The sequence below is a fragment of the Rhinatrema bivittatum genome, chromosome 7, assembly GCF_901001135.1.
Source record: "Rhinatrema bivittatum chromosome 7, aRhiBiv1.1, whole genome shotgun sequence".
Taxonomy (NCBI): domain Eukaryota; kingdom Metazoa; phylum Chordata; class Amphibia; order Gymnophiona; family Rhinatrematidae; genus Rhinatrema; species Rhinatrema bivittatum.
In genome coordinates this window covers 93,359,338-93,386,552 of record NC_042621.1, presented here as the reverse complement: position 1 = coordinate 93,386,552, position 27,215 = coordinate 93,359,338, and the positions used below count along the sequence as shown (strand labels likewise).

General features: G+C 45.3%; 1 protein-coding gene across 3 annotated transcripts in view; it reads left to right on the top strand.

The window, feature by feature from the left end:
* NUDT21 (nudix hydrolase 21) overlaps positions 1 to 27,215 on the top strand; it is a 124,522-nt gene that overhangs the window by 34,129 nt on the left and 63,178 nt on the right. For all 3 annotated transcript variants that reach the window (XM_029608714.1, XM_029608713.1, XM_029608715.1), the window contains exon 3: positions 7,566 to 7,629. In XM_029608714.1, the coding sequence (XP_029464574.1) occupies positions 7,566 to 7,629 (64 nt within the window). The remainder of the gene's footprint in view (positions 1 to 7,565; positions 7,630 to 27,215) is intronic.

Here is a 27,215-nt window from a genome sequence, read left to right as displayed (position 1 = left end):
TCCCCCACCCCCATAGCCTCTGAGACACAGTTCTTTGCTCTCTTTCTCTCATAGCTACTGCAGTGAAAGTTCTGGAGCTGCAGAAGCTGTTTTAATTTTTTTCCTTAACTTTTTTTTTTTTTTTTTAGTTTCATATTTTTCCCTTTTTAAAAGTTTTTTTTCTCTACCAGCTGCACAGTGGCACATGTAGTCTGCAGTCCATATTTGATCCGGGTAGGCCTCTTGCCTAGGGATTTGCCTGAGTTCTCATCCAGACTGGAGTTCCACGAAGTTTTGTCTTACCCCTGGACATCAACGGAGGCTCAGACAGTGAAGGAATCTGGAACTGGTACTTTCCCATGGGAAGGAGAGCTCATCCTCCCCACGCTCCTGGAAACTAGTCTCCATGGGTCCAAGCTGATCTTCAAATCTGGTGCCCTGCATAACAGAGCCCCTCCCTTCCTGCTTGTCAGCTCTCTCTGGCAGAGTAGACTCCTTGGAAGAGAAGGGTGAGCATTAGCCCAGGCAGCCAGCTCTGCTGCTGCACCATTGGTGCCATGCTTGAACATGGGTAGCCCGTGCACGTCCTTGTGCCAGAACATTGATGGTCTTACTCTGGATGTTTTGCACTAGGGCCACTCAACATTAGCACGGTGGGCATCATTGTTACGCATTGAGGTGATTCCTGGCTGCACGTTTGGTGCATAAGCACCTCCAAGGCAATTTCTGACACCAAATAATACTGATTAAGGAAACAGCAAGAGACCCATTTTGTTGCTTTCACCTACCTGCTGGGAAAAAAAAATCATAAGAACATAAAATATAGTGTCCATTGAGCTCAGCATCATGTCTCAAGCAGTTGCTAATGTAGATCACAAATGCCTAGCAGATCCCAAAAACTAAATCTATTTTTTGTTATTCACTCCCAGGGATAGCAGTAGCTTTCCCTAGTATATCTGGCTAATGTTTTATGGACTTCTCCTCCTGTAATTTATCCAAACTTCTTTTGAACCCCTCTATGCTAGTCATCTTGACCATGTCCTGTGGCAATTGATTCCAAAGCTTGATTATGTATTGAGTGGGAAAAGTACTTTCTATGATTTGTTTTAAATTTGCTGGTTGTTTAGTTTCGTGAAGTGTCCCATTGTTTTAGCATTATTTGAAAACGTAAATTTACCTGCTGTGCCCACTCATGATTTTATAAATCCTCTCACCTGTGTAGTCTTTCGTATAATAGAGCCATTCCATCCCCTTTATCATTTTTGTTGTTGTTCTCTGCACTTTTTCTAGTTCCACTATAGAAACCTAGAAACATGACAGCAGAAAAAGATGCCCTATCTAGTCTGCCTATCCACACCAACTATTCAGCAATCCCTACCATTCCCTCAGAGATCCTCTGTGTAAATACCGTGCTTTCTTAAATTTAGATACTGTCCTTGATTTAGGGTTAGCTCAGACTTGGAGACACTGTCAAAGGGGATTTCCCCCTCAAGGGGGCAGTGGGGGCCCTGACAATGCTCGTACCAGATTTGCTTAGATTAGGTTCCAGCCATGGGCCACCTTGCAGAAGCTTGAGATATCCACTCAGCCTGATTCCCATAGGGATAATTACCACCTAAGACAGGAAACACCTATGTGACAGAGTCAAGCTCTCCTCTTGGACAACCTGGGCATGCAGGGGAGGAATCGGGCAGGTCTCACCTGGGAGCTTGCAAGAGGAAGGTGAGCTCCCTGCTGAAGAGGACTTTCCCTTAGTGAGGCTATTTGGGAGTAAGGATGCTACTAGCTTATTCCCAGTATGGTTGCAGCACTGGAAGTAGCCTTCAGAGGGGCCCCTGTCCTACAACAAGCTAAGGGAATCCTTAAAAGCTTCTCCACTGTATGACACTCTGAGGCATATGGTCCTGGAAGAATTAGTTAGCCCCTAGGATGGGCTCAGAGCAGATTTAGGATTTTGCCACCCCTAGGCCCATTTTGTGCTTTCATCCTCCCACCTACTTATAAGAGTCTGTTACAGGGCAGCAGAGGGATGTTCTTTGCTGAATGAAATCTAGCTGAACTGTAAGGTAGCACGTTTTAGCCAGCCTGCTGCCTCTAAGTGCATAGATATATTGGATGCTTATTGACACGCCTGCAGCTGTTCAAAGACTGTAAGGTATGGAGTCGGACTTACCTTTGTCTGTAGGAATGGAAAATAGCTTCCTTAGATTCTCCCATGAGTTGAGGTTCCGGTCTCTGCTGTTGTGCACAGAGCCATGACTCCAGTAAGTAGGAGATCCTTGGGAAGGCCCTCACAATTGTGGTATGGAGGCTCTTCTTAAGTAAGCAGTTTTCCATGGGTGCTGTATCTCCTCAAGCTTCCTTTCATGGAGCCTATGTTGCCCAGACAGTGTTGCAGGACTTCAACAGCACCCCTAAAGTAAGGATATGGCCTGCCCGGAATTGATGTTCATGTTATTAGCTAATGAGTCGTATGTGTGGGTGAAATTGGCCTCCTGGGCCTTACCCTTAGGGGTGACAGCCAGAAAGTTCCTGTGGAGTAGCAGTCAGTATCAAACACATTGGTGTAAATTGCCCTTCAAGGACTGCCCTGTGAAGACCGGGGGGGGAGGGGGGGTGGAATCAGAATCCCAGGGACTCCCTGATGATTGGGTTCTTTCAGGGTCATGTTGGTCTAGATCCCAGCATTCCAGAGTTTGGTACAGGTCAGCGAAGTGTTCATTTTTAGGTGAACATAATAAAAAGCCATCCCTCTGGGGATAAGGGTAGGATGGAGCCCCCTGCCGCAGCAGGAGCCAACCACTCAGCCCAATAATTTACAGCGGGTCCATTCTCCATTAGTGCCAGTAGGTGGCTGCTGGTTGAAGAACTAGGTAGGGTGGTCCCGAAACACGACAGACCGGATGGTCCTGTTCATCGGGCATTAAGGATATGCTTCTGAGCATCCTAGACAAACCTCAGAACATCTATGTTTTCCCTTGTGTATTTTCTCTTGAAAGAGAAGCAAAAAAGGGGGGGGGGGCACTATCATAGCGGTGGAACAATCAGGTTATGTTGCCAATGCTATTACAGACAAAGGTGCAGCGTGCCTTTTCAATATACTTGATAGATCCAAAAGGCCGCTCTTCCCACTTTTTTACCTGATACCCCAAAAGGAAAAGTGTCCCCCCTATGTGAATGGGTCATGACTATCATGGTCCATCCAGTCTGCTTGCTGTGCAGACTAGATGGACCATTGGTCCTTTTCTGCTGTCATTTCCATGTTTCTATATGGATCCCCATGATAGATGTCCTTTGCCCTAGAGGTCGACCACATCTCGGGCTGCTCCTTGAACGGAACTATGACCCCCCGAGACAGCGTTCCTGGCTGAACCTTTTGGAAAATCTCTTTGGGAGACTTAAGCATGGCCTATTGGCATTGACATCAAGGGATCCAAGAACTGCCCATCTGTTGGGTATCAATACCCCTTGATATTAAACACCAGGAAGGATCGGGGAGATGTGTATATACCATTATCTACCTTCTCCCACTCAAAGAAAGCAGGGATTCGGTGACTCAAATGAAGGCAATGAAGCATCAACATCAGTCTCCAGTAATGCAAGAAGTGGGAGGATTCTGGCGTCTGCCTTGAATCAAATGCATTCCCATGGAGAGGAGACCTCATCCTCATAACGCACCCAGGAATCCAGTCAGTTTCCAGAGGTCCAGATGTCAACCACTGAGCTGTTTCCCAATCTGTGCTGGCATTAATACGTTTTTGAGGAAAAGCCAAACAGATGGAGATGCCACAACGTAAGATATGCATTGATGCACCAGTATCGACAGCATTGGTGACTTTGCAAACTGATATCCAGCCCCTGCTGGAAATTATTGACACCTGGTGGAAGGGCCCTAATGCAAGTTTCCAGACGACAATCTGTATCTGGGAGTTGGCAGATATAAGAAAAAGATTGTGAATTATCTTGAGTCTGCTCCCTCTTCTCTCCTCCTCCTAGCTTCTCTACCTTTTTAAACATTTATTTTAAAAAAGGAAACAGGAGAGCAACTCTGGAACTGCTTGAAGATTTTTTTGTGCGAGCAGTGTTGCCGGCATTGGGAGTAAATTCTCTAAGTTTTGGAGGAGAGTTCCTTCAGCGCTGCTCTAATTTGTTCACTCATTCTCGTGCTGGAGAAGAAGGGTGGCTGGTGCTCAGCTTATGGCTGCAAGCATGCTGCTTCTGTTTTTTTGTGAAAGTTGTGCATGGCTTGCCTGAAAACTGGAGGATTGCTCGGAGACAGTTCTAAGACCTCTGTTTTTATATCAGCAGGGCTAGCCGTCATTGGAATTGAGTCGTTGTTTTCCCACTCAGGGAGCAGAGCGCAGGGCTTACAGTCAGCATTTTTGACCAGAACAGCTGCCATTTTAGCTGCAGGTTCTTTAGAACATATGGCCTCCATGGAGCACCCTCGTTTATCCCCAATCGGGGTTGAGATCTATGAAACTTCTGTTCCTTCAGGCTCTCTGCCCTTGGGGGAGTTCCTTCCAGAGTTTTTTAGATTTCTTCATCAAGTCTTTTGTGCTATTCAGAGACATGCTGGAGACATGTAGTTCTCAAGGTTTTCTGGCTGGGGACCTGTTCCTAAGTCTGTGGCTCACTTGTCACCTCATAAATTAGTCTGGGGGTCTTGTGATTTGGGAGATGCCTCTCCCTCCTTCAGAACAAAGAGTCCAGTTTGGAGGATCTGAATACATTTATGGATACAGGCAGCTTAGACTCCTTCTTCCTTCTTCTCCCTCCTGGAAGAGGGAGAAGTGCTCTCTGTGAGATAGTATAATTCAGTTATCTGGGTTTTCCTTAGAGATGAAGATGCAACCCTTATTGATCAGGTGGCTGCTGCCCTAAAAATTTCAGAAGACAAACCAAAAGAGGCTCCTCGATGGGATTCTGTTATTAATAGTCTGTGTAAGTCCGCTAAGACTTTTCCCCTTCACTACAAAATGGAGAAATTGTGATAGCGGAATGGGAATCTCCAGATTCTGGGCTTAAAGAAGTTAAACTTTTTGATAAGTTGTATCCGTTATCACTGGAGCCATCACAGTGCTTGTTCTTGATGTCAAAGTTGGATGTACTGGTTTCAGTGGTTAGAGAGCAACTATTCCTGTAGAAGGTGAGACTTTTTTTTTTCTTAAGGATCCCTCAGGAAGGGAGGACTGAGATTCCTCTTAAACACGTTTACTACTCCTGCGTTGTCAGTACAATTAGCAATTTTTAGTATTATGGAGGCTCAAGCTCTTCTGTGCTGCAGCTTTTCAAAAGGGAAAAGGCTGTCTGCCTGGAGTCTCCAGCTTTCATTGTAGATGCCTTCTATGATCTTATCAAGATATCATCTTGCACAGTTGCTTCATCTGTTTCTACTACGAGACTCTTGTAGCTAAGATATTGGGTAGTGGATTCTTGCTCAAAGATCTGTCTGTGTAAGTTTGCTTTCAAGGGGAAACTACTCTTTGAAGACCTAGCTCATTTGATGAAGGATTTGAAAAGTCCCAAGTCTAAAGGCTTTTGGAAGGTAAGGCTCATGCCTTTTATTAGACTAGCAAAGGCCATGATACCAGGAAGTCTAGATTAGGCAGGCAGTCTGTTTCTCAATCTTTTGATTTAGGGGCAGAAACCAATTCTTTTGTAGCTCAAGGAAGTCAGGACAGGACTTTACAGCCTCCTCTGTGGCCAATAGTGCTTCCCAAAATAGTCAGGCAGGTTCATAGTCTGGTGGTGCCTGTAGACAGCCACTTGCAGCAGTTCTACTGGGAATAGATCCATATAACTTTGGACCAGTGGATCTTGGAAGTTTATTCTGCATGGCTATGTTCTAGAGTTAGCAGCCCCAGTCCCTGATGTCTTTATGGTTTCTCCTTGTACCTCAACTGACAAAAGGATGGCAATGTAGATCATACTCCAGAGGTTATAGCTGTTAAGGTCAGTTGTTCCCGTTTCTCTAGAAGCTCAAAAGTCTAGGATGCTGTTCTATCTGTTTTGTAGTTCCAAAACAAGATGACTTTTACAGACCAATTATCGATCTGACAGGGGTAAACAGCCTTAACAGCTTCCATTTCAGAATGGAGACTCTCTGGTTGATTTATCTTTGCAGTGTGAGAAGGCTGTCTCACTTCTCTGGATCTGTCTGAGGCTACTTATACATTCTGGTAAGAGAGGAGCTTCGGAGATTTGTGTGTTTGTATTCTGAATCAACACTTTCAATTCATAGTTCTTACTTTTTTGGTTAGCCACAGCTCCAACAACTTTTACCAAGATAATGATGGTGGTGGTAGCTGCTTCTCTGAGGAAAGAAGGGATTGTGGTTCGCCCTTATCTGGATGATTAGCTCATAAGGTCCATATCTTTTCAAGAAGGTATTGGAGCCTCCAATAGAATTGTCCAGCAGTTAGAAAGTTTGAGCTGTTGATCAATTTCCATTCCCTATTTCATTTTTGTCACCCTTTTCTGTACCTTTTCTCTTATGCGATGCCTTTTTTGCAATGGGGTGACAAGAACCTACACAGTACCTCAAGGTGAGGTCACACCATGGCTTGATAAAGGTTATATTTTCTGTTTTTTTGGTTTTTTTCTTTTCTCAATTCCTTTATGAATCATTCCAACTATTCTATTTGCTTTTTTGACCACTGTCTCACATTGAGCTGAGAATTTCAATGCATTGTCCACAAGGACTCCAAGCTCCTTTTACTAAGTGGGGACTCCAATACAGAAACCAGCATTGTGTACATGTAGTTGAGATTTTTTCCTCTATGAGCATCACTTGGCTCTTTTCCACATTAAAGTGCAAAGTGCCATTCAGATGTTCAATCTTAGTCTGTAGTTCCTTGCATACTGCTGCTGTTTTAACAACTTTGAATAATTTTCTGTCATCTGCAGATCTGATCATCACTCATCGTTCCCTTTTCCAGATCATTTATGACTGTTAAACAGCTCAGGTCCCAGTACTGATCTCTCTGGTACTTCCTCAGCCCATACTCTGACACCAACTGTAGTTCTTCTCCCAAGCAGATACCAAATTTGAAGTACCTGGCTGACTTAGCACCTGTGATTTATCCAGCTCTTAGTGCTCATTTAAGATGCTGGTTTGACAGCACTGGAAACTGAAGGCCTCGTGTATCCAAAGAAGTTCAGCAGAGGTACTTGCAGTGCATACTCTCCCACAGTGTCCTATTGATGTCTCAACCTTGCTCTGAAGGAACCTCTTCTAAGGGGTAGAGGGTAATTTAGGCTCTAGTTTATGCATCTGTAATCTTGAGCACCTCTGCTGAGCCTGAGTAGAAGTGTTAAATAATGATGATGGCTTTCTTAATGTGGAAACTTCTGCATTAAAAACTGGACTGAAACTACCTGCTCATTTCACATTGGAAAGTTTTATAGGACTTTACTGTCGACCTGACTAAAATTTGAGCCAGAAGTTTAAAAGTAAGACACTCTCACCATGTGTTGGCTCAGTGAACCATCTAGTCTAAACCTCTTCTCCTCTCTAGACTAGGTCTTTTATAAAACATTCTGGAAAATTAGGTCCATTAATTATTTTTGTTCTTTTAAACCAGACCTGGCGGTGAACTCAATCCAGGGGAAGATGAAGTAGAAGGGCTGAAACGCCTGATGACTGAGGTTTGTTTTCATTTATCTGTATATAAAGATTGTATACACTAATGCAAAATTACTTTGTACTCTAAATTTTTAAATAAAATTGAGATATAATATTCTTAAACTTTATTGCCCATCAATGATTCAGAAAAGCACTGTTATTATATTTAATAACTTTTTAACCTATCTCTCATTCAATATATTTCCAAATTTATTTTTAAATCTGTTTTTAAAATTTATAGAATGAATGTTTAACAAGAGGAATAGACCTCTCAGACCACTGGTATCCAGAAGATATACAGCTAAGACAATCTGATCATAAGTCATAAAAATTCCTTTCTTATTTTTAATATTTTATGAAAATCCAGCTCTTGAAACAAACCTGATTTTCTACACGAACCTTTTTCAAATAGGTGTAAACACTTAATCAGATTATTCAGGGCTTAAGAAAATTCATATGTAGCAATGATGTTGCTTAGCTTTTAGATGTTTTCCAATCCAAAGAGGTGTTCTTGCTAGTGGTGAAAAACAAGCATTTCCTAGCGTGTAGCAGATGGACTCGGGACCAATGGGTATAGTGCACTCCTGATAGCAGTTGGAGACGGATCAGATCTCAATCTGACGTGAGCCCGAGTACATATACCCCTGCAGGAAGTGCAGCTCCTCAGTATTTTCCGTCTCCTTAGCAGTTCGGGTCTCTATGCACGCTCGCACAGCGTTAGAGTAAATTACCAAAGAAACCCAAAACAAGAAGAAATCTTACCTCTACAGACGAGCCCTGCTCTCCTGCGGTCCCGCCCCCAGTTGAGAATTCCCGAGGTGATTTCCGCGATCCCTCGGAGGTTGGCCTCGGTCCGGCAGCCGACCCTCGGCGTGGACTTAGTCCCCGGCAACGGGTGAGGCTGAGAGGCAGCGGGTGCAACTTAGAGAGCGGCGGTGAAGGTATTCTCCCTCTCGCCCCGCAGCCGGAGACCGCCTGGAACGAGACCAGGAAACGCCGAGACAAGGTAAGTTAGAAAACATTTTTAAAGTCTCCGAAGTTCGAAAAGTCACACAGGTCCCAGCCGGCACCAGTGCCACTTGGTTGATCAGCCCTAGCAGGGCTAGGCCCCAGTCAGGTTCGGGGGTCCTCCCACGTGGAGACCCTCTGAGGTGGTCGCCATACCGGCCGCGTGGTCGCCGTTGCCATTTTGACCTATTTGCCGCCCTGCCCGCTGTCCTGACCCATGCGCACATCGGCACGCGCACGACCACACGCATACTGTGCCGGGCGCATAAGTTTGGCCCGTGCGCACAGCGGCGCACGCGTCTTATTGAGCACGCATCCAACTTACGCACACAACCTCGATACACCAAAGCACATAACTAGGCTTCTCGGTCCCTGGATTTTTTTTTTTTACACGCACAACCCATGGCACCACTGGAGAAGAAGCTCAGGGCCTTTGCCCAGCATGCCACATCAGAGCTGTGCAGCATGAGGAAGCCACAGCCCTGTGTATACAGTGCGAGGAGGCCCTGGGGGATTCAGTCCATGGCCCTTCCCAGCCGGTGCCGGGATCCAGCTCCTCGAACAGTACGCCAGACCTTGTGCCCCCCAGCGGGAGCCTCCCTTAAACGGGGCTCCCCAGAGACACAGCGCCTCTTAATTTAGACCCAGCATCTATCTCCTGGGTGGAATTCTTCAAAGGTCTACATACCTTTGTCCACATGGTGCAGGGGCCTCCTATAACATGGCCACAGCCTCGGCCAGAGGACCTCAACATCCCGGGCCCTCTATGCCCTGAGATGTGTCTCCACCACCCAGAAGCCCCACCCTCAGGGACACGGACAGCTCAGACTGCGATTCAGAACCACTGGAGGAAGGGGAATTCCCCCCAGGGACTGAACCCCGCCGAACCATGAGGCATTCTTCACCAAAGACGAGCTTCCAGACCTAGTTACACACAGCCTGAAAGAGCTCGCTATCCTGGGCACAAGTACCTTGGGGGAACCTAAGATAAACCCCCTTCTAGAGGGACTCCATCAGACCTTCCGTCATTTCCCACTATTACAAGCCTTCCAGCAGCTAATTGACTTGGAATGGGAAGCCCTGGAGACCACGTTCAAAGGGGGGCGTGCCCTGGCAGCCATGTACCTTCTGGATCCCGCTGCCAAAGATCTCCTGGCATGTCCGAAAGTGGATGCCATGGTCTGCGTGGTCTCGAAGCGCACTACTAGCCCAGTCAAGGGGAGGAACAGCACTCAAGAATGCCAAGACAGACGTCTGGAATCCATTCTCAAGTAGTCTTTTGACGTCTCCGCTATGTCTGTGCAGATTGCGGCCTGCTGTGCCATGGTGACACGTGCCTGCTTATCACAGACAAGGAACAACACTCCCGGGGAAGTCCTGCAACCAGCAGTATCATTTCTCACGGATGCTGCTTCTGATCTAGTGGGCACCGCAGCTAGAGGCGTATCATCCGCCGTGGCGGCCAGAAGACAACTCTGGTTCCGAAGCTGGTCGGCCGACGCATCATCCAAAACAAGACCCACAAGGATGCCATTCAAGGGAACCCTCCTGTTCGGAAGCGAACTAGAAAATCTAGCCAACAAATGGGGTGAAGCCCCACTGCTGTGGCTCCTGGAGGACAGGAATAAGAGAAACCAGTGACCCTTCCCCTGAACCTTTAGGGGCAGAGGATCACAGTGCTTCAACCCATACAGGAGAATGGAGACTGTCGACCACAGCATTCCAGTTGATAGTAAGCCATTGGGGAATACCAACCATAGACCTCTTGGCAAACCGGTCCAACGCCCAAGTGCCCAGTTTCTTCAGCCGCAGACGGGAACCTCAGTCCCAGGGAATCGATGCCCTGTTACAGACCTGGCCACAGGAAACTCTATTATGCGCCTTCCCACCGTGGCCTCTATTGGGCGCAATCATCCACAAGATAGAACACCACAAGGGACCAGTACGTCTGGTGGCCCCGGACTGGCCAAGAAGGCCGTGGTACGCAGACATGCGAAGGCTACTGACAGGGAGCCCTCTTCCGCTACCGCCACACAGGGATCTGCTCCAACAAGGGCCGATCCTCCACGAGGACCCAGCTCGATTCTCTCTTACGACCTGGCCATTGAGAGGATTCGCCTGAGGAAGAGCGGATGCTTGGGAGCAGTAATTGACACCTGCTCCGAGCACGCAAGTTCTCCACATCCCTAACATACATAAGGATTTGGAGAGTATTTGAAGTCTGGTGTGAGGACCAGGACATTATCCCACGCTTAGTCAAAATTCCCGCGATTTTGGAATTCCTACCGAACGGTCTACAGAAGGGATTGTCTCTCAACTCCATCAAGGCACAGATGGCCACATTGTCATGCTACGGAACCAAGAGTGAGGATGGTAGCCTAGCCTCTCACCCGGATGTCTCCCTCTTCCTGAAGGGAGTCAAGCAGATCCGACCACCCCTAAAGTGGCCAGTACCTCTATAGAACCTCAACCTGGTCCTAGACTTCTTAGCAGGAGCCCCCTTCAGACCTCTCCGTGGCCTGTCCTTCCGACTATTAACATTGAAAACAGCCTTCCTGGTGGCAGTCTGTTCGGCCCGTCATATCTCCGAGCTACAAGCACTGTCCTGCCGGGAACCGTTCCTCACTCACTCCGGGAACCATCCTGTTACGCACGGTCCCGTCCTTTCTCCCCAAAGTGGTTTCTCACTTCCATCTCAACCAAATCATCTCACTACCATCGCCAGATGAGCATAAGGATTCGGAAGAATCTCGTTGGCTGCGCCACCTCACCATCGGCAGACTCCTAGTCCGATACCTGGAAAGGTCGGAATCCTTACGAAAGATGGACCATCTATTCGTCCTTCACAGCAGGAAGAAGCAAGGGGAAGCGGCCTCGTGGGCAACCATAGCCCGCTGGATCAAAGAAGTTATCAAGGCAGCTTACGTAGAAGCAGGCAAACTGCCACCTTTGCAAGTCAAGGCCCATCCCACTAGAGCCCAGGCAGTGTCCTAGGCGGAAACCAAGATGCTGTCACCCGCCGAGATATGTCGGGCGGTGACATGGTCATCCATCCACACCTTCTCCAGTTTCTACCGCCTGGATGTTCAGGCACGAGAGGACACGGCATTTGCAAGGGCAGTACTAAGTGGGCCTCGGGCAGCCTCCCACCCAGTTTGGGAGTAGCTTTTATACATCCCATTGGTCCTGAGACCATCTGCTATATGCTAGGAAATGGAGAAATTACTTACCTGATAATTTTGTTTTCCTTAGTGTAGACAGATGGAATCAGCATCCCACCTACGGCTGCCGTCATTCATGGAATCCTCGGGTGACATTCCCGAGAGCGAGTTATTCATGGGTTAAGCCAAGCTTTCCCTCCAATTAGGACACCCATCCTACCAGATGTCGACGTTTCCTGGTTGAGGGCACTGGCGGTCTCCAGCTATTAGCCAATTAACCAGTTCAAGTTAATAACTTATTCAGCCACACATATATTCACAATTGCTTTTCGAGGAGAATACTGAAGAGCTGCACTTCCTGCAGGGGTGTATGTACTAGGGCTGACGTCAGATTGAGATCTGATCCATCTCCAACTGCTATCAGGAGTACACTATACCCATTGATCCTGAGTCCATCTGTCTACACTAAGGAAAACAAAATTATCAGGAAAGTAATTTCTCCAATGTGGGCGTTCACAATCACATGCATATTTACACGCGAAATCTGAGCAGCCTTGTGGTAGCTCTATTCTTGGGCACCTAATTTTTGGGTGCCTAGTTTTTTGCAGCATGAATATAGCTAGATGCACTGTTAAAGCGTACTGACAGACTGATGGCACCTATAGTTATGTACTTTACCCTTTGTACTGCTTGTCAGTTTCGGGCATCCCAGCCTGGCGTTCCCCCTAACTTGTGTCAGCGCTGTTTAGAGGCTTAGGGGGAATTGCCTTCGTCTGATTTTACTAAGCCCAGTTCTTCCCACCCTGAGGTGGGGTTGGGAAAAGAGCTGCCAGAGGGGTTGCCTGACTTTGGAGCTCCCCTAACTGGCTTGTCATTGGAGGAAGAAAATTCAGTGGGCACAGGACAGATGCCCTTTGGTTTTGGCTGGAACCCTCTACCTTTTCTTGGGTAGAATTTTTTTTGACTGCAGCCTTTTCTTCAGGTGCAGTCCTCTGCCCGGATCCAGCTGTGAGAGAACAATTGAACTTTCCGAAAGTGGATGCGCTTGTGTGTGCCGTTACCAAACAGATGACTGTCCCCATAGAAGGGGAGAGTGGCCTTGAAGGATGCACAGGATAGGAGAATTGAGGTCATCCTTGAGCAGGCTTCTGAAGCAATGACAATTTGCAGATAGCTTCTTGTTGTTCCCAGATGGCTCACTTTTGTTTACTTCTCTCTCAGGAGGTCGATGAATCTGGTGTGAATTCCAGGGCAGTAATGGAACCAGCAGCCACCTTTTTGGCAGATGTGGGTTGCGATTTGGTCCGCACTTTGACTAGAGGGATGGCTTTGATAATAGTGGCCAGGCATCAATTATGGCTGAGAAATTGGTCGGCTGATACAACCTTGAAGTCTAACTTTACGAAGTTGCCCTTTAAAGGCTCGTTCTTGTTTGGGAGTGAGCTGGAGAAAATGGCCAATAAGTGGGGTGAGTCCCAGGTTCCTCAGTTGCCAGAGGATAAGAAACAGATGCCGCGTTCCTAAAGCATGAGAGGTCGTTCTGAGGGATCCAAACATTTTTGACCCTACAGAAGAGCGGCCTTTCAGAGGGCTCGACCTTTGAATAGGTCTCAGTCCTTCCATCCCAGGCAGCCCAGACAGGGTGCAGGCTCAGTTAGTGGAGCCCCCCGAGCCTCCCAATGAACATATGCTGACCTACCCCCGGGAACAGAAGGGTGGGGGGTGCCTCTTTTATTGGAGATGGGTCAAAATCCTGTCAGACCAGTGTGTTTTGGAGGGGAAAAGAGATGGCTGTGCGCTGGAGTTTGCAGTGTTCCTCAGAACTTGTTCATGGTGTCTCCCTGCAGTTCTCCACAGAAGACAGGCAGTGGAGTGTATGTTGTCAAGACTCCTCAGTCTACGGGCTGTGGTTCCAGTGTCCATGTCTTAAGAAAATGCAGGCCGATATTCCATTTATTTCATTGTGCCCAAGAAGGAGAGCTCTTTTCTCCCCATCCTAGATCTCAAGTGATTCAACCATCATTTGCGTGTGTCCCGTTTTAGCATGGAAACTTTGCATTCAATGATAATGGCAGTACAGTCGAGAGAGTTTCTGATATCTCTGGATTTGTCTGAGGAGTACCTGCATATTCCCATCCGGCTAAAACATAAGAACATGCCATACTAGGTCAGACCAAGGGTCCATCAAGTCCAGCATCCTGTTTCCAACAGTGGCCAATCCAGGCCATAAGAACCTGGCAAGTACCCAAAATCAAAGTCTATCCCATGCTAGTAATAGCAGTGGCTATTTTCTAAGTCAACTTAATTAATAGCAGGTATGGACTTCTCCTCCAAGAACTCATCCAAACCTTTTTTAAACCCATCTACACTAACTGCCCTAACCAGCATCAACTATTTCTGCATATCACAGTTCTGGGGTGTCATCAGTTTTGAGCGCTACCTTTTGATTTGGTGACTGTGCCCATAATGTTTTCCAAGGTTTTGGTGGTGGCAGCGGTGGAGTTGAGAGAAGATGGGATTCTGATATACCTGTACTTAGATGACTGGTTGATTCAGGCCAAGAGTCTGGAAGTGAGCCTCTGGGTCTTGCACAAAGTGATCTCCTCCTTGTTGCAGGAGCTAGGTTGGGTGGAGAACCTGGCCAAGAGCAATCTTCAGCCATCACAGTCTCTAGAGTATCTCTGTGTTTGGTTTGACACGAAGCAGGGCAGGGTGTTCCTGCCAGAGGGCCGTATTCAGAAGCCAATGGCACAGATGCATCTTTTGACTAACATGATACGCCCAACATATATACAGGTATTTGGATTGATTGCGGTGACCCTGGAGGTGGTTCCATGGGCAAAGCCACATATGCCTCCTCTTCAACGCACTCTGCTGTCTTGTTGGAATCCACAGCTTCAAGACTATTCAGTTCGGCTTCACCTACCGACGGAGATCTGCACACACCTGCAGTAGTGAATACAAGCAGATCATCTAAGAAAAAGGGGGTTTCCCTAAGATCACTGGACTGGTTAGTACTTATGGCAGATGTGAGCCTCCGGGGTTGATGAGCTAACTGTCAGGAGCTGACAGCGCAAGGGCACTGTGTTATTCCAGTCCTTAGACTAGTGTTTTACACTCTTTGTCTGAGCTCAGTGTTTTCTTGTTAACTAAGTGCTGGAATGGTTATCTGTTAATAATCAAGTTTTGTTAGTTTGTCCACAGTTGGCTTTTGCAGAGAAAACTGGAGGGCTGGTGTCAGTGCAGGGGCCATATTTATAATGTCCTCTAAGCTGATCCTTAACATTTGATACCAACTTTCCTTCAGCACTGGTAGAGTAGATGGATATAGATATTCTTTTACATTTCTTGAACGAGTATAGGCAAATCTCATTTTCTTATCTATGAAACACGGATGTTGGGCTAAAATTCGATGCATGAATATCTTGGCTATTCTTCAAGACATGGAGGAATGTCATAGGACACAAGTTAAAAATGCTTGTGTTGATGTTTTTGGTTGTTGCTGTGACACATTCTCTGTTGAAAATAAAGCCAGTTTATAGGACTTACAAACACAATTGAATAGATAGTCTTTGAGAAGTTCTGTGCAGAGACTTTAAAATCTGAGTTGTTAGTACAGTTTCTTCTTAACCTCAAAAACTGTAAGAAGATTTTCTCAAAGATCTAGGATAAGAAATTTCATAATGTAAAACTATATATCTGTTTGACGATTATGGCAGATCATTTATTTATTTATTTTTTTAATTTTTATATACCGATGTTCCTATATACAATACATATCGCACTGGTTTACATGGAACTGAACAGTCGCCTCAGGGGCGAGATACATTGGAACAGGTTGACAAAGAACTTTTATGGAGACAATCATAAACACGATTAACTGCAACAAGATACAAACTCTGAAACATATGTAGAATGGTCGGTATACCGTCTATCGCGACATAGTTTTAGCTCTCAGGGAAGGCTTGGGTGAATATTTATTTATTTATTTATTTATTTAAAAGTCTTCTATACCGATGTTAGTCGAAACATCACCTCGGTTTACATGGAACAAAAGCAACGGAAATTACAAGTAACAGGGAATAGCCAAGTCTTTAGCTTCTTTTTGAATGTCAAAAGGCAAGGTTCTTGGCGGATGTCCAGTGGGAGCAGGTTCCAAAGGGGGGGGACCTGCAGTGGACAGGGCTCGTTTCCTCAGTGAGGTTTTTGCCGGCTGGGTGTGAAGCATGTTCTGGTATGCACTTCTGATCTGTCTCTTGGAAATGTGATGCTGCAATTGAAAAGATAGGTTGAGGGGGGAGATGTTGTGTAGAGCCTTGTGAATCATCATGAGGGATTTAAATTGAATCCTGTATTTTATAGGCAGCCAGTGAAGGTTCTGGAGGATAGGGGTGTTAGTGAGGATTCTGGCCGTCGCGTTCTGGACCATCTGAAGTGGTTTGATGGTGCTAGCGGGCAGGCCCAGCAGGAGTGAGTTGCAATAATCCAGTTTCGGGAGGATGATAGATTGTAGAACCAGGCGGAAGTCTCAGAAGTGTAGAAGTGGTTTTAATTTTTTTAAAACTTGGTGGTGTTTACGAACTTGCTGAAGTTGCTGAAGTTGAGTTGGTTGTCTATAAGCACACCAAGGTCTCTTACTTGCGGAGTGTGGTCGATCGATGTGAGGGAGAGTTGGGAAGAGATAGGCGGATTGAGCAGGGTGCAGTTGTCTGGAGCTATTATGAGGATTTCGGTTTTGCTGGTGTTTAGCACGAGGTTGAGGCTGGTGAGCAGGTTGTTGATTGCTGTGAGGCAGCTGTTCCAGTAAGACCAAGTTTTGTGGAGGGATTCAGCTATTGGGATGAGGATCTGGATGTCATCCGCGTATAGGAAGTGGGTTAGCTTGAGGTTCGATAGTAGATGGCAGAGTGGAAGGAGATAACTATTGAATAGTGTAGGTGAAAGGGATGATCCTTGAGGTGTACCCCCCAGCTTTGAACTGATCGGGAGTGACTCTTTGTTGTTAATCCTAACTTTGTAGTGCCTATTTTCAAGGAAAGATTTGAACCAATTGAGCGCTGATCCTGCTATGCCGATGTCTGCCAGACGTTGGAGTAGGCACGAATGGTTCACAGTGTCGAACGCTGAGGAGAGATCCAGTAATGCGAGAAGGAAAGGTTGACCTTTTTCCAGATTAATGAGGGATGGTGTCAGAGAGCGAGGCTAGTAGTGATTCGGTGTTCAATGATTTTCGGAATCCAAATTGGTTTGAAGTGAGAATGTTATTTTCTTCTAAGAACTCAGATAGTTGTCTGTTTACAACCTTCTCCATGATTTTAGCGTTCATTGGAAGGTTGGCAATGGGTCTGAAGTTGGCTGGGTCTGTGTGTGGAAGGTTAGGTTTTTTAAGGAGAGGCTTGAGTATTGCAAGCTTGAGTTGGTCAGGGACTTGGCCTTGTGACAGCGAGCAGTTTATGATGTCTGCTATAGGTTTGGCGATGATGTTAGGAATGGAGAACAGCAGATTGGATGGGATGTGGTCTAATGGATGGGACGAGGGCTTCATCTTTTTGAGGATCATAATGCAGAACACACTGCATCTGCACATCACAACTTTTCAACCAAGAAAAATGTGAAGATAACAGATTTAAAAATTTAAATATTTTGAATAGGGATGGGAGATCAAGTGCTTAAATATAATAGAGTATTTTTCTGAATCATTGATGGACAATACAATTTAAGAATATTCTATCTCCATTTTTTGAAAAAAAAAACTTTTAATAAAGTGTTTTTTGTATTACATTTTTGTATTGATTTTGCTGTCTCTTCATATATTGGGTTGACTACTTGTAAATCTGCCAAAACTGAACTGGAAATTCTAGTTTCTGTAACAACATTACTAGACTTTGGGCTTGATGTACTAAGGGGTCGACGCAATACAGTGCGCTTAGCGCATAGCTTGATGCATGGTTGGACACACATTTTAGATATGCTAGAATAATTCCTGATGCAATAATGAGATTCGCACCTCCAAAATACGCGTCCAAACCTGCACGTAGCTAATAGCCTCATCAAAATGGCATTTACATATAAGTGCTATTAGCTAGTACCCTGATTTAAAAAAAAAAAAAAAATCACGTGGGACATTGCAGGGAGAGGATGTAATTCCCTCTTCCTTAGCATCTGGCCTATAACATCGGGCTCCATCCCTCCGCCGGTGCCAAATTGGATTAAGCATATACCTACATTTCAGAGACACTGTTGAGCATAACTTGGGCTGGGATGACCACGCGTGTGATTCGAAAAGAGAGAGAAAAAGGAAAAGATCGGGTTAAACCAGCGGAATCACCTGTCATGGCAGCGGTTGGTGAGTCTTGCATGCCCCAGGCCGTGGCCATCGCAGATATTAAAAGCGCAATTCTGGAGGCCTTGGGCCCCGAATTACAAAATATCTCCACTAAAATTACTGACCTCTCGGCCAATTTTGGCAAGTTTGAAAACCGATTTGAAGAAATCGAAGCCTGCGTCTCAGAAACGCAAGATGGCCTCCGCGTGGCCGAAAATGATATTGGCACGCTGCAAGCAGCCTTGGCCAAACAAACCGCCCGCTTAGAAGACCTTGAGAATAGATCCCGAAGGTCCAACTTGAGATTCATCGGGTTGCCAGAAACGATCGAGGACAAGAACCTAGCTGCAGTATTGGAGTCTTGGCTGGAAAAGGAACTTAATTTGACTCGCCGACACGGGTGCTTGCGTATTGAGCCAGCTCACCGTCTGGGTCCGCGAATTCTTAATGCTGTGCGACCCAAAGTTGTCATTTTAAAGCTTCTGAATTATGCCCATAAACAGGAGATACTGCAAGCTGCACGTATTAAAAAAGATATCACGTTTGAGAATTCTAAGGTTCTAGTCTTTCAAGATTTCTCTGTGGCGGTATCCGCGCAGAGACGCCTCATGGCCCCGATATGTACACAGCTTATAGCTAAAGGGATCCGGGCCACGCTGATATTTCCAGCTCGGATACGAGTCGCACTACCAACTGGAGTGAAGTGGTTTAAGACGAACAGATAAGAACACATTACTCCAGAAACTGCACTGGCTACCAATCAAATTCAGAATCTTATACAAAACCCTAACGATCATTCACAAAGCCATTCACAACATCTCCCCACTGGACCTCAAGTTTCCTCTGCATCCACGAATACCCTCCAGACCGGTGAGATCAGCATACAGAGACACCCTACAAGTACCTTCAATCAAAACAGCAGTAAGAAAGAGAATGCTTTCCACTGCTGGCCCATGTCTTTGGAACTCGCTCCCACCAGATCTTCGGCTTGAAAGTTGCACAATCTCATTCAAAAAGAGACTCAAAACCTGGTTGTTCACCCAAGCTTTCCCTGACTCAGTAGATCCAGTAGAGCATCCTTCACCTTTGAATCCGGGAGGCTGCTCACCAGAAAAATCAACTCTTTAATTTAGTCTTTCCAACAAAGGTCAAAGTATTTCCGAGGCCCGGTGTCCCCCCCCCCCCCCCCCCCCCCCCCCCCCCAGACATCGAGCCAGTTACCTTTAGTTAAGAGCTGGCTAGCCGGCTAAAGTTGTTCTCCTTGTATTCACCTGGTTAACATGGTTACTGAACCCAATTTTTTGGCTTCCTTGTTTAATGTAATGCCTTGTTTGCGCAGGTTTTATGGTTTAATGTAAACTGAATTGATTTGTAACTTATTACAAGAATATCGGTATATAAGAGCCCTAAATAAATAATACAGCCGAAGAAGCGCAGCACCTTTTACTGGCGAAAGAACCGGCTACTGTTCCCCCGGCGCAAGATTTGGAGGAGACGCAAGAAACCTGAGTGGCTTTATTATAGCTCTTTTGGTGGGACTCTTCCTCTACTGGATACCGCTGACCCGTTGCAGTAAACTGAACAGAGATTCGCTGGGAGGACTTAGTTTTCTCCCTTACGTCTCTACTGACTCCACTTGACCCTTTTGTTTTTTTATTTCTACAATCGTTTGAAGTATTCATGATTAGAGGACTAGAGACCTGACACTGTTTTACAACTCATTAGTTTTTATTCTTCCCTGGATTCCCGTTTTCTTGTTTATTGCTCTCTTTGTGTGTGTGTGTGTTGATTCCCCTACCTCACTATTAGTGGTTGAATATTTCCCGCTCAGATTGCTGAAAATACTGCATTTGAAAAGTAAAGTTCAGGTGGCCTGTTTGGATTGACGGCACGTAGGGGTGGGGGTTCTAGTTCTCTTAGGGGAGTTGATGAGGTCTTTCACCACACACTATTTGTTTCTCTTCCCAACCTTTTTTTGTTTTTATTTCTTTCCCTCCATGTTATAGAAGTGAAGCCTGCACAGTGGTCGAGGGGGGGTTTTCTTTTTTTATTAAATTATTTTTATTCTTATTTTCTGGATGATGTCCTAGAATACGAAAAAGAGTTGTTGGCGATGGCCTCAGGATATGCTTTGGATAATAATACTCGGGGTAATTATTGATGATATGTTGTTAGGAATCTCTAGGACAGCTTTACATTAACTTGGTTTCTTGTCTCCACTTTCCGGTGGAGACGGCATCACCTCGTGGTCTCCAATATGGGGCATTCCCGGGGAGCAGGGTAGAGATATGAGGGACTCAGGAAACGGGAGGGGTACCATCTGAGTTTAATGTTGGGGAGTTCTCTACAGGATTAAGGGGTAGATATGTTCTATCTGGTACCAATTTCAGACTTTCCTATTGGGAGCCTTAATCCTTTCTCTTGTTTTTCTCTGTTTGTTGTTGCTCATTGTTTTAATTTGGGTAATCAGCGTTAGACAGTGGTTAAGGGTCGTGGTGACCACCTAACGAGGGGGTTGCTTCAAGATAGAATAGGAGGGGTGGATGGAGTCAGAGGGTGGGAACGAGGGGGTAGTAAGTAAGGCAGTGATCTTGATCCTTAGAGAGGATCTTAACAGATGGTACATGAAGATAGTTGGGGGAAGGGTGAAGGGTGGGAGTTGGGGTGTTGCCGGGTAATTTACAGGTCTATCTCTGATTTCTGATCATATTGTCACTGGTCCTAATGAGATTACTGTGGGGAAGTTCTGAGCCAGCAGCCAGAGATCTTGGCTGGGAGGATCTCTGCTGTAAGTTTGGTTTCTCATATTTGTTTCTTCTCATTTATGTATTAAGTCCTCTCTAAGCCTGTCACGAATATAATTACTTGGAATGTCTGCGGCATTAATTCTCCAATTAAGCACACCAAAATTTTGTCTCTTACAACGAAAAAAGGCACACGTGGCATTTCTGCAAGAGACGCACCTGACTGATTCTGAACACCAAAAATTGGGTCGCCTCTGGGGTGGGGATATTTACTATGCCTTGGCCACTACGAAATCTGCGGGGGTAGCTATCCTGATACATCATAATGTGGCCTTTACATTGCACGCAGAAATTAAAGATCCCCTAGGTAGATATAACATTGTGGTGGCGGATATATCTCACACTAAAGTCTTTCTTTGTAATATTTACGCACCTAATATCTACAATCAACATTTTTATAGGGAGAAACAACAGCATTTACTTCCATATATAGGTGATCTTATAATAATGGGAGGTGATTTCAATACCATTCAAGATCCAGCCTTAGATAAATCTCCCTCAGTTCGGGTGCCTAGCGGTTGGGGTAAAGGTCCATCCTTCTTGGAGAGCTCTCTGCATTTAATGGATATATGGAGGGTATTACATCCAGGCGAAAAAGATTTCACCCATATCTCTCGTGCCCATGGGACACTCTCCCAGCTTGATTATTTTATGACTAGTGTTCATTGTTGTTCGAACATACGTGAGGTAGAGATCGGTGACATAGTAGTTTCAGATCATGCCCCTGTACAGTTGGTGGTTGAATTGACCCGGCAGCCGCCGGGATCTTTGTTTTGGAAGTTTCCCTTGTTTCTTGCCTCGGACCGGAAATTCAGAGACTATCTTCATCAACAATGGACAGACTACGCAGACCTTAATGCCCAACAAAAATCTACCCCAGTTCTTTTTTGGTTTGCTGCAAAAGCAGTTCTTCGTGGGGACATTATTTCTTATATGTCTCATAGGAAAAAGGCAATGAACCATAGGCTTCTGGCTTTAACAGCCCAATTGCAAAAAGCCCGAGGTCTGTTGTTAAGGAATAATACTAGTGAGGTCAGGGCCCATTTCTTGACTATACAAGGAGAAATGAATACTCTTTTTACATCAGAGAGCCCGGAAAAGTGTATTGTATTATCGATGTAAGCTGTTTCAATATAGTAACAAATCAGGTAAACTATTGGCCAGTTTGGTGCGCTCTGCCTGTGGCTCGCGCCATGTTCCGGCATTGCGATCATCTTCTGGCCAAGTGTTAAAAGATCATAAGGACATAGTGCGTTGTTTTCAAGACTTTTATGAGACTTTATACACCGCGGAGAGCTGGAATAGTGAAGCTTGCGATCAGTTCTGTTCTAAGTTTCAACTTCCTCAATTAACACCAGAACAGCGACAGTACTTTAAATAGACACATTTCTTTGGAAGAGATCTGCTCTGTAATCAGGCAGGCTAAACCTCTAAAAGCACCAGGGCCTGATGGCTATGGAGCTGAATTTTGCAAGTGTTTGATAGATGAGGTGGCTCTCCCTTTAGTACAGACGTTCACTGGGATGTTGGAGGATGGATCATTTCCAGCCCATACAAACCAGGCACATATCACCCTCATCCCCAAACCTGGGAAGGATCCAATGCTGCCAGAGTCCTATCGGCCAATATTTCTATTGAATTTTGATCAAAAAATACTTGCTAAAATAATGGCTGATCGCTTCGCAGACGTTCTTCCTTTCCTAATTGAAATAGAGCAGGTTGGCTTTATTACAAAACGACATGCTTTGACTAATATCCGGAAAATTCTAGCGGCTATGTCTGTGTCAACATATGGAGACCCCCTTTCTTACCATAAGTTTTGACGCAGAGGAAGCCTTCGACAGGGTTGAGTGGTCCTATCTATTTCATATTTTGGACAAAATGGGGTTTGCTGCTTTATTTTACAAAGCCATTGGCCTTCTATATTCTTGCCCAGAGGCGATACTTTTAGTTAATGGAACTAGCTCAGAGGCTTTCCGTATCTCTCGGGGCACACGACAGGGATGCCCCTTGTTTCCTTTATTGTTTATCCTTCAGTTGGAACCACTATTATTAGCTATACAGTTAACTAAGGAAATAAGGGGTATTAGATTCCATTCGTCTCTATTCATAGAAACATAGAAATGACGGCAGAAGAAGACCAAACGGCCCATCCAGTCTGCCCAGTAAGTTTCGCACTTTTTTTTTTTCATGCTTATCTGTTTCTCTTGGCTCTTAGTAACCTTTTGGTTCTATTTCCCTTCCACCCCCACCATTAATGTAGAGAGCAGTGTTGGAGCTGCATCTAAGTGAAATATCTAGCTTAATTAGTTAGGGGTAGTAACCACCGCAGTAAGCAAGCTACACACCCATGCTTATTTGTTTACCCAGACTATGTAATTCAGTCCTTGTTGGTTGTCTGTATATGGATCCTCTTTTCTTCATTCCCCCTGCCGTTGAAGCAGAGAGTTATGCTGGATATGCATTGAAAGTGAAGTTATCAGCCTTTCTCCCTGCCGTTTGAAGCAGAGGGCTATGCTGGATATGGTTGAAGTGTCAGACTTTCTCCCCTGCCATTGAAGCAGAGAGCTATGCTGGATATGCATTGAAAGTGAAGTATCAGGCTTGTTTGGTTTGGGGTAGTAACTGCCATAAAAAGCAAGCTACTCCCTGCTTTTTTGTGAATGCAAATCTTTTTTTTTTTCCCCACATTCATTTACGTCCTGTAGACTTTATGGATCCACAGTGTTTATCCCATGCCCCTTTGAAGTCTTTCACACTTCTGGTCTTCACCACTTCCTCCGGAAGGGCATTCACCACCCTCTCCGTGAAGAAATACTTCCTGACATTGGTTCTGAGTCTTCCTCCCTGGAGCTTCAAATCGTGACCCCTGGTTCTGCTGATTTATTTTTTTTTCCGACTGAAAAGGTTTGTCGTTGTCTTTGGATCATTAAAACCTTTCAAGTATCTGAAAGTCTGTATCATATCACCTCAGCTCCTCCTTTCCTCCAGGGTGTACATATTTAGATTTCTTCAATCTCTCCTCATAAGTCATTCGATGAAGACCTTCCACCTTTTTGGTCGCCCTTCTCTGGACCGCCTCCATCTTGTCTCTGTCTCTTTGGAGATACGGTCTCCAGAACCAAACAAGGTATTCCAGGTGAGGCCTCACCAAGGACCTGTACAAGGGGATAATCACTTCCCTTTTTCTTACTCTATATTCCTCTCTCTATGCAGCCCAGCATTCTTCTGGCTTTAGCTATTGCCTGTCACATTGTTCCGCTGACTTCAGATCATTATTTATTTATTTAATTCTTTTATATACCGACCTTCATGACGGGTGTCATATAAAATCGGTTTACATGGATCAAGGGGTAAACATTCTATCAACCATTTAACAGTAAAATAATCAGAGGAGGTAAAAAAGTTAGACACCATCACCCCAAGGTCTCTCTCCTGCTCCGTGCACATCAGCCCTTCTCCCCCCATCGAATACAGATCATTCGGATTTCCACTCCCCATATGCATGACTCTGCACTTCTTGACATATGGGGAGTGGAAATCCGAATGAACTGTATTCGATGGGGGGAGAAGGGCTGATGTATGCTGCATTCGTAGATGACCTGTTGCTGCATTCTCTGACAGATCCAGTCCCATCCCTTAGAATACTTCTTCAGCTAATTTGGGCATTTGGAGCCTTTTCGGGCCTACGTCTCAATATGTCTAAATCCAAAGCTATGGCTAGTTCGCCATCCCTGCAGGGACATTGGGGGACGGATTTTCCCCTGAAATGGACAACAGAGTCATTCACATATCTTGGAATTGTCATTCCGTGAGATATAACTCGTATTTATGACCTCAATGTCCATCAGCTTATACAGGTAACTCGAGATCGGTTACTTAGTTGGGCTTCTTTACCGCTTGTGTTGGGCGGTAGGATCCAGTTGTTTAAGATGGTTATTCTGCCTAAATGGCTATATTTATTTCAGAACTTGCCCCTTACATTACGACGTGCGGAGCTGCGGCAATTAGATACAATTCAGCGGCGGTTCTTTTGGAGAGGGAGGAAAGCTAGATTCCCCTTGGACTGGATGCGTGCGCCCTGGGGAAAAGGTGGATTGGGAGTTCCTGATCTAGCGCTCTACAATATAGCGAGCAATTTACGCCTCATCAGGGACTGGCTCCTGGACACTTCTCATTTTCTTAATCTTATGGCCGAAAAAGTCTTGACCCACCCTATTGATCTTTCCTTTGTGTTGCAAGCTGACTCACCTCAGCTTAATACCTTATTGGTATCAAACGTTCTTATTAAGCCTCTTCGTCAGTCGTGGCGAAAATTGATGTCCCTTTCTAAGCTGGATCACGTATGTGCTTATCTCCTGCCCATTCAGGGGAACCTGGATTTTACCCCGGGCTCACAAACTCTTTCCTTTCAGAGATGGGCTCAGCTGGGTGTTACCAAATTGGGTTACGTATTAACCCCTGAGGGTCAACTCATACCTTTTGTAGATTTGCGGGAAATATATGGTCTTCCCACCACAGGGGTCTTCTCATACTTACAACTCCAACATTATATTGCCTCCATTTCCCCAGCCTCACGACAAGCAGCATCATTTCATGCCATAGCAGCAATTCTTTTACTGGAACAGGCTAAGTCCCCATCTCTTTCCAATCATTATCGATTGCTCAAACAGTTAACTTCTTTGGATACATGTTCCATACTGGTGGAACGCTGGAATCGAGACGGGGTGTTTCTGATTACCATTGAGATTTTGAAAGCTTGTTTTCAGCGTATCTCTCAACTCTCTACCAATATGTATTATTGCGAAACGCAGTACAAATTTCTTCGACGTGGTTATATTTCTGCGCAGGATGCATACCATTCCAAAATAACCTCTTCGCCTCAGTGTCAACGTTGCGGTGCGGCACTTGGCTCCTTATCTCATGCTTTCTGGGCTTGCCCCCCAATTCAGACCTTTTGGCGTAAGGTAACTCGTTATTTGGAATTGGTGTTAGACCTCCACATTCCTTTTTCCCACTTTTGGTTGCTTTTTGGTTGCATTTCGCCTCGATGGGTGAGAGTTTTGGGATCTCTCTTATTAATACATAAAGCTTGTTTGGTAGCTAAGAAGATTATACTTTTGCACTGGAGAACGACCGAGCTACCCTCCTATTGGGCCTGACTTAATAATCTACACCGAATGATGCAAATGGAGGCAACGATTATGCGACAACCGCCGCGTCAAAAGATGAAGTTCCTGGCCATCTGGGGCCCTTATCTGCAGAGATTATCTCATCGTGTCCGCAGCCTCATTTTAAATGAATGACAGGTTTGATGTGATACTTCTCTCATGGGTAAATCTGAGACATTGTAAGGTGACCTTGTGACTGCTGAGATTGGATCTGGGGTTGGGAGGGGGTGGGTATCTAAGGGGATGTTATACACCTGTTAAAGTACATTTGGATTGGGAGGTAATCTGGGGAGTGTATAAGAATCCAACATTCCCTGTATTGTGAATCTCATGAACATTAAAATAAAAATTATTAAAAAAAAAAAAATCATCATGCGCATAACATGCACGTTTTAACTCTCAAAAATTAATGCCAGCCCCGCAGCTGGTGTTAAGTCTTGAGGTACCCCGAGCCATCAACAGAAAAGCAGAAACCACTGCTTAGTATCATTGCAATACTAAGTAGGAGGAACCACAGAAAGCAATATGAAAGAAAAAGTCTTGACAGTGGTTGGGTTCGGAAAATGGATGCTTGTTAATTGGGTGTCCATTTCCCTAACCCGTGGCTGCATGCACAGTCTCGTCTCCTGGATGCTCGATACTGAGGACGCACTAGGGACACAGTTTCCCCTAGCACATCCTTTTTAATGCAGCTGTTCATTTGCATATTTCATTGTGCACCAAGAGAGGTGGATGGGCGTGCATTAGGGAATGGGCGCTCAGTTTGGATGCCCATTTTTAGCGCATCCATATTGCGTCGGCCTATAAGCATTAGTTTTTTAATTCCATGTATGGGGTTGGGGGAAGCTTAAAAGATCAGGCCCTTAGAATGAAGATGAACTCATTATTATTACTACTACTACGACGACTACTACACATTTTATAGCGCTACACAATATACGCAGCTCTGAGCAAACATACAAAAAGACAGTCTTGATAAATAGAGCTTACAATCTAATAAGAGAAACATACAGGACAAGAGACTTGGTTCAAAGAAAAAGTTTGTCAAGACTATAAGCTGACAATCTGACACAAGATTTAAAAGCGGTTTAAAAAATGTGGGTCTTTAGATGGGATTTAAACATGGCAAGAGAGGGTGCA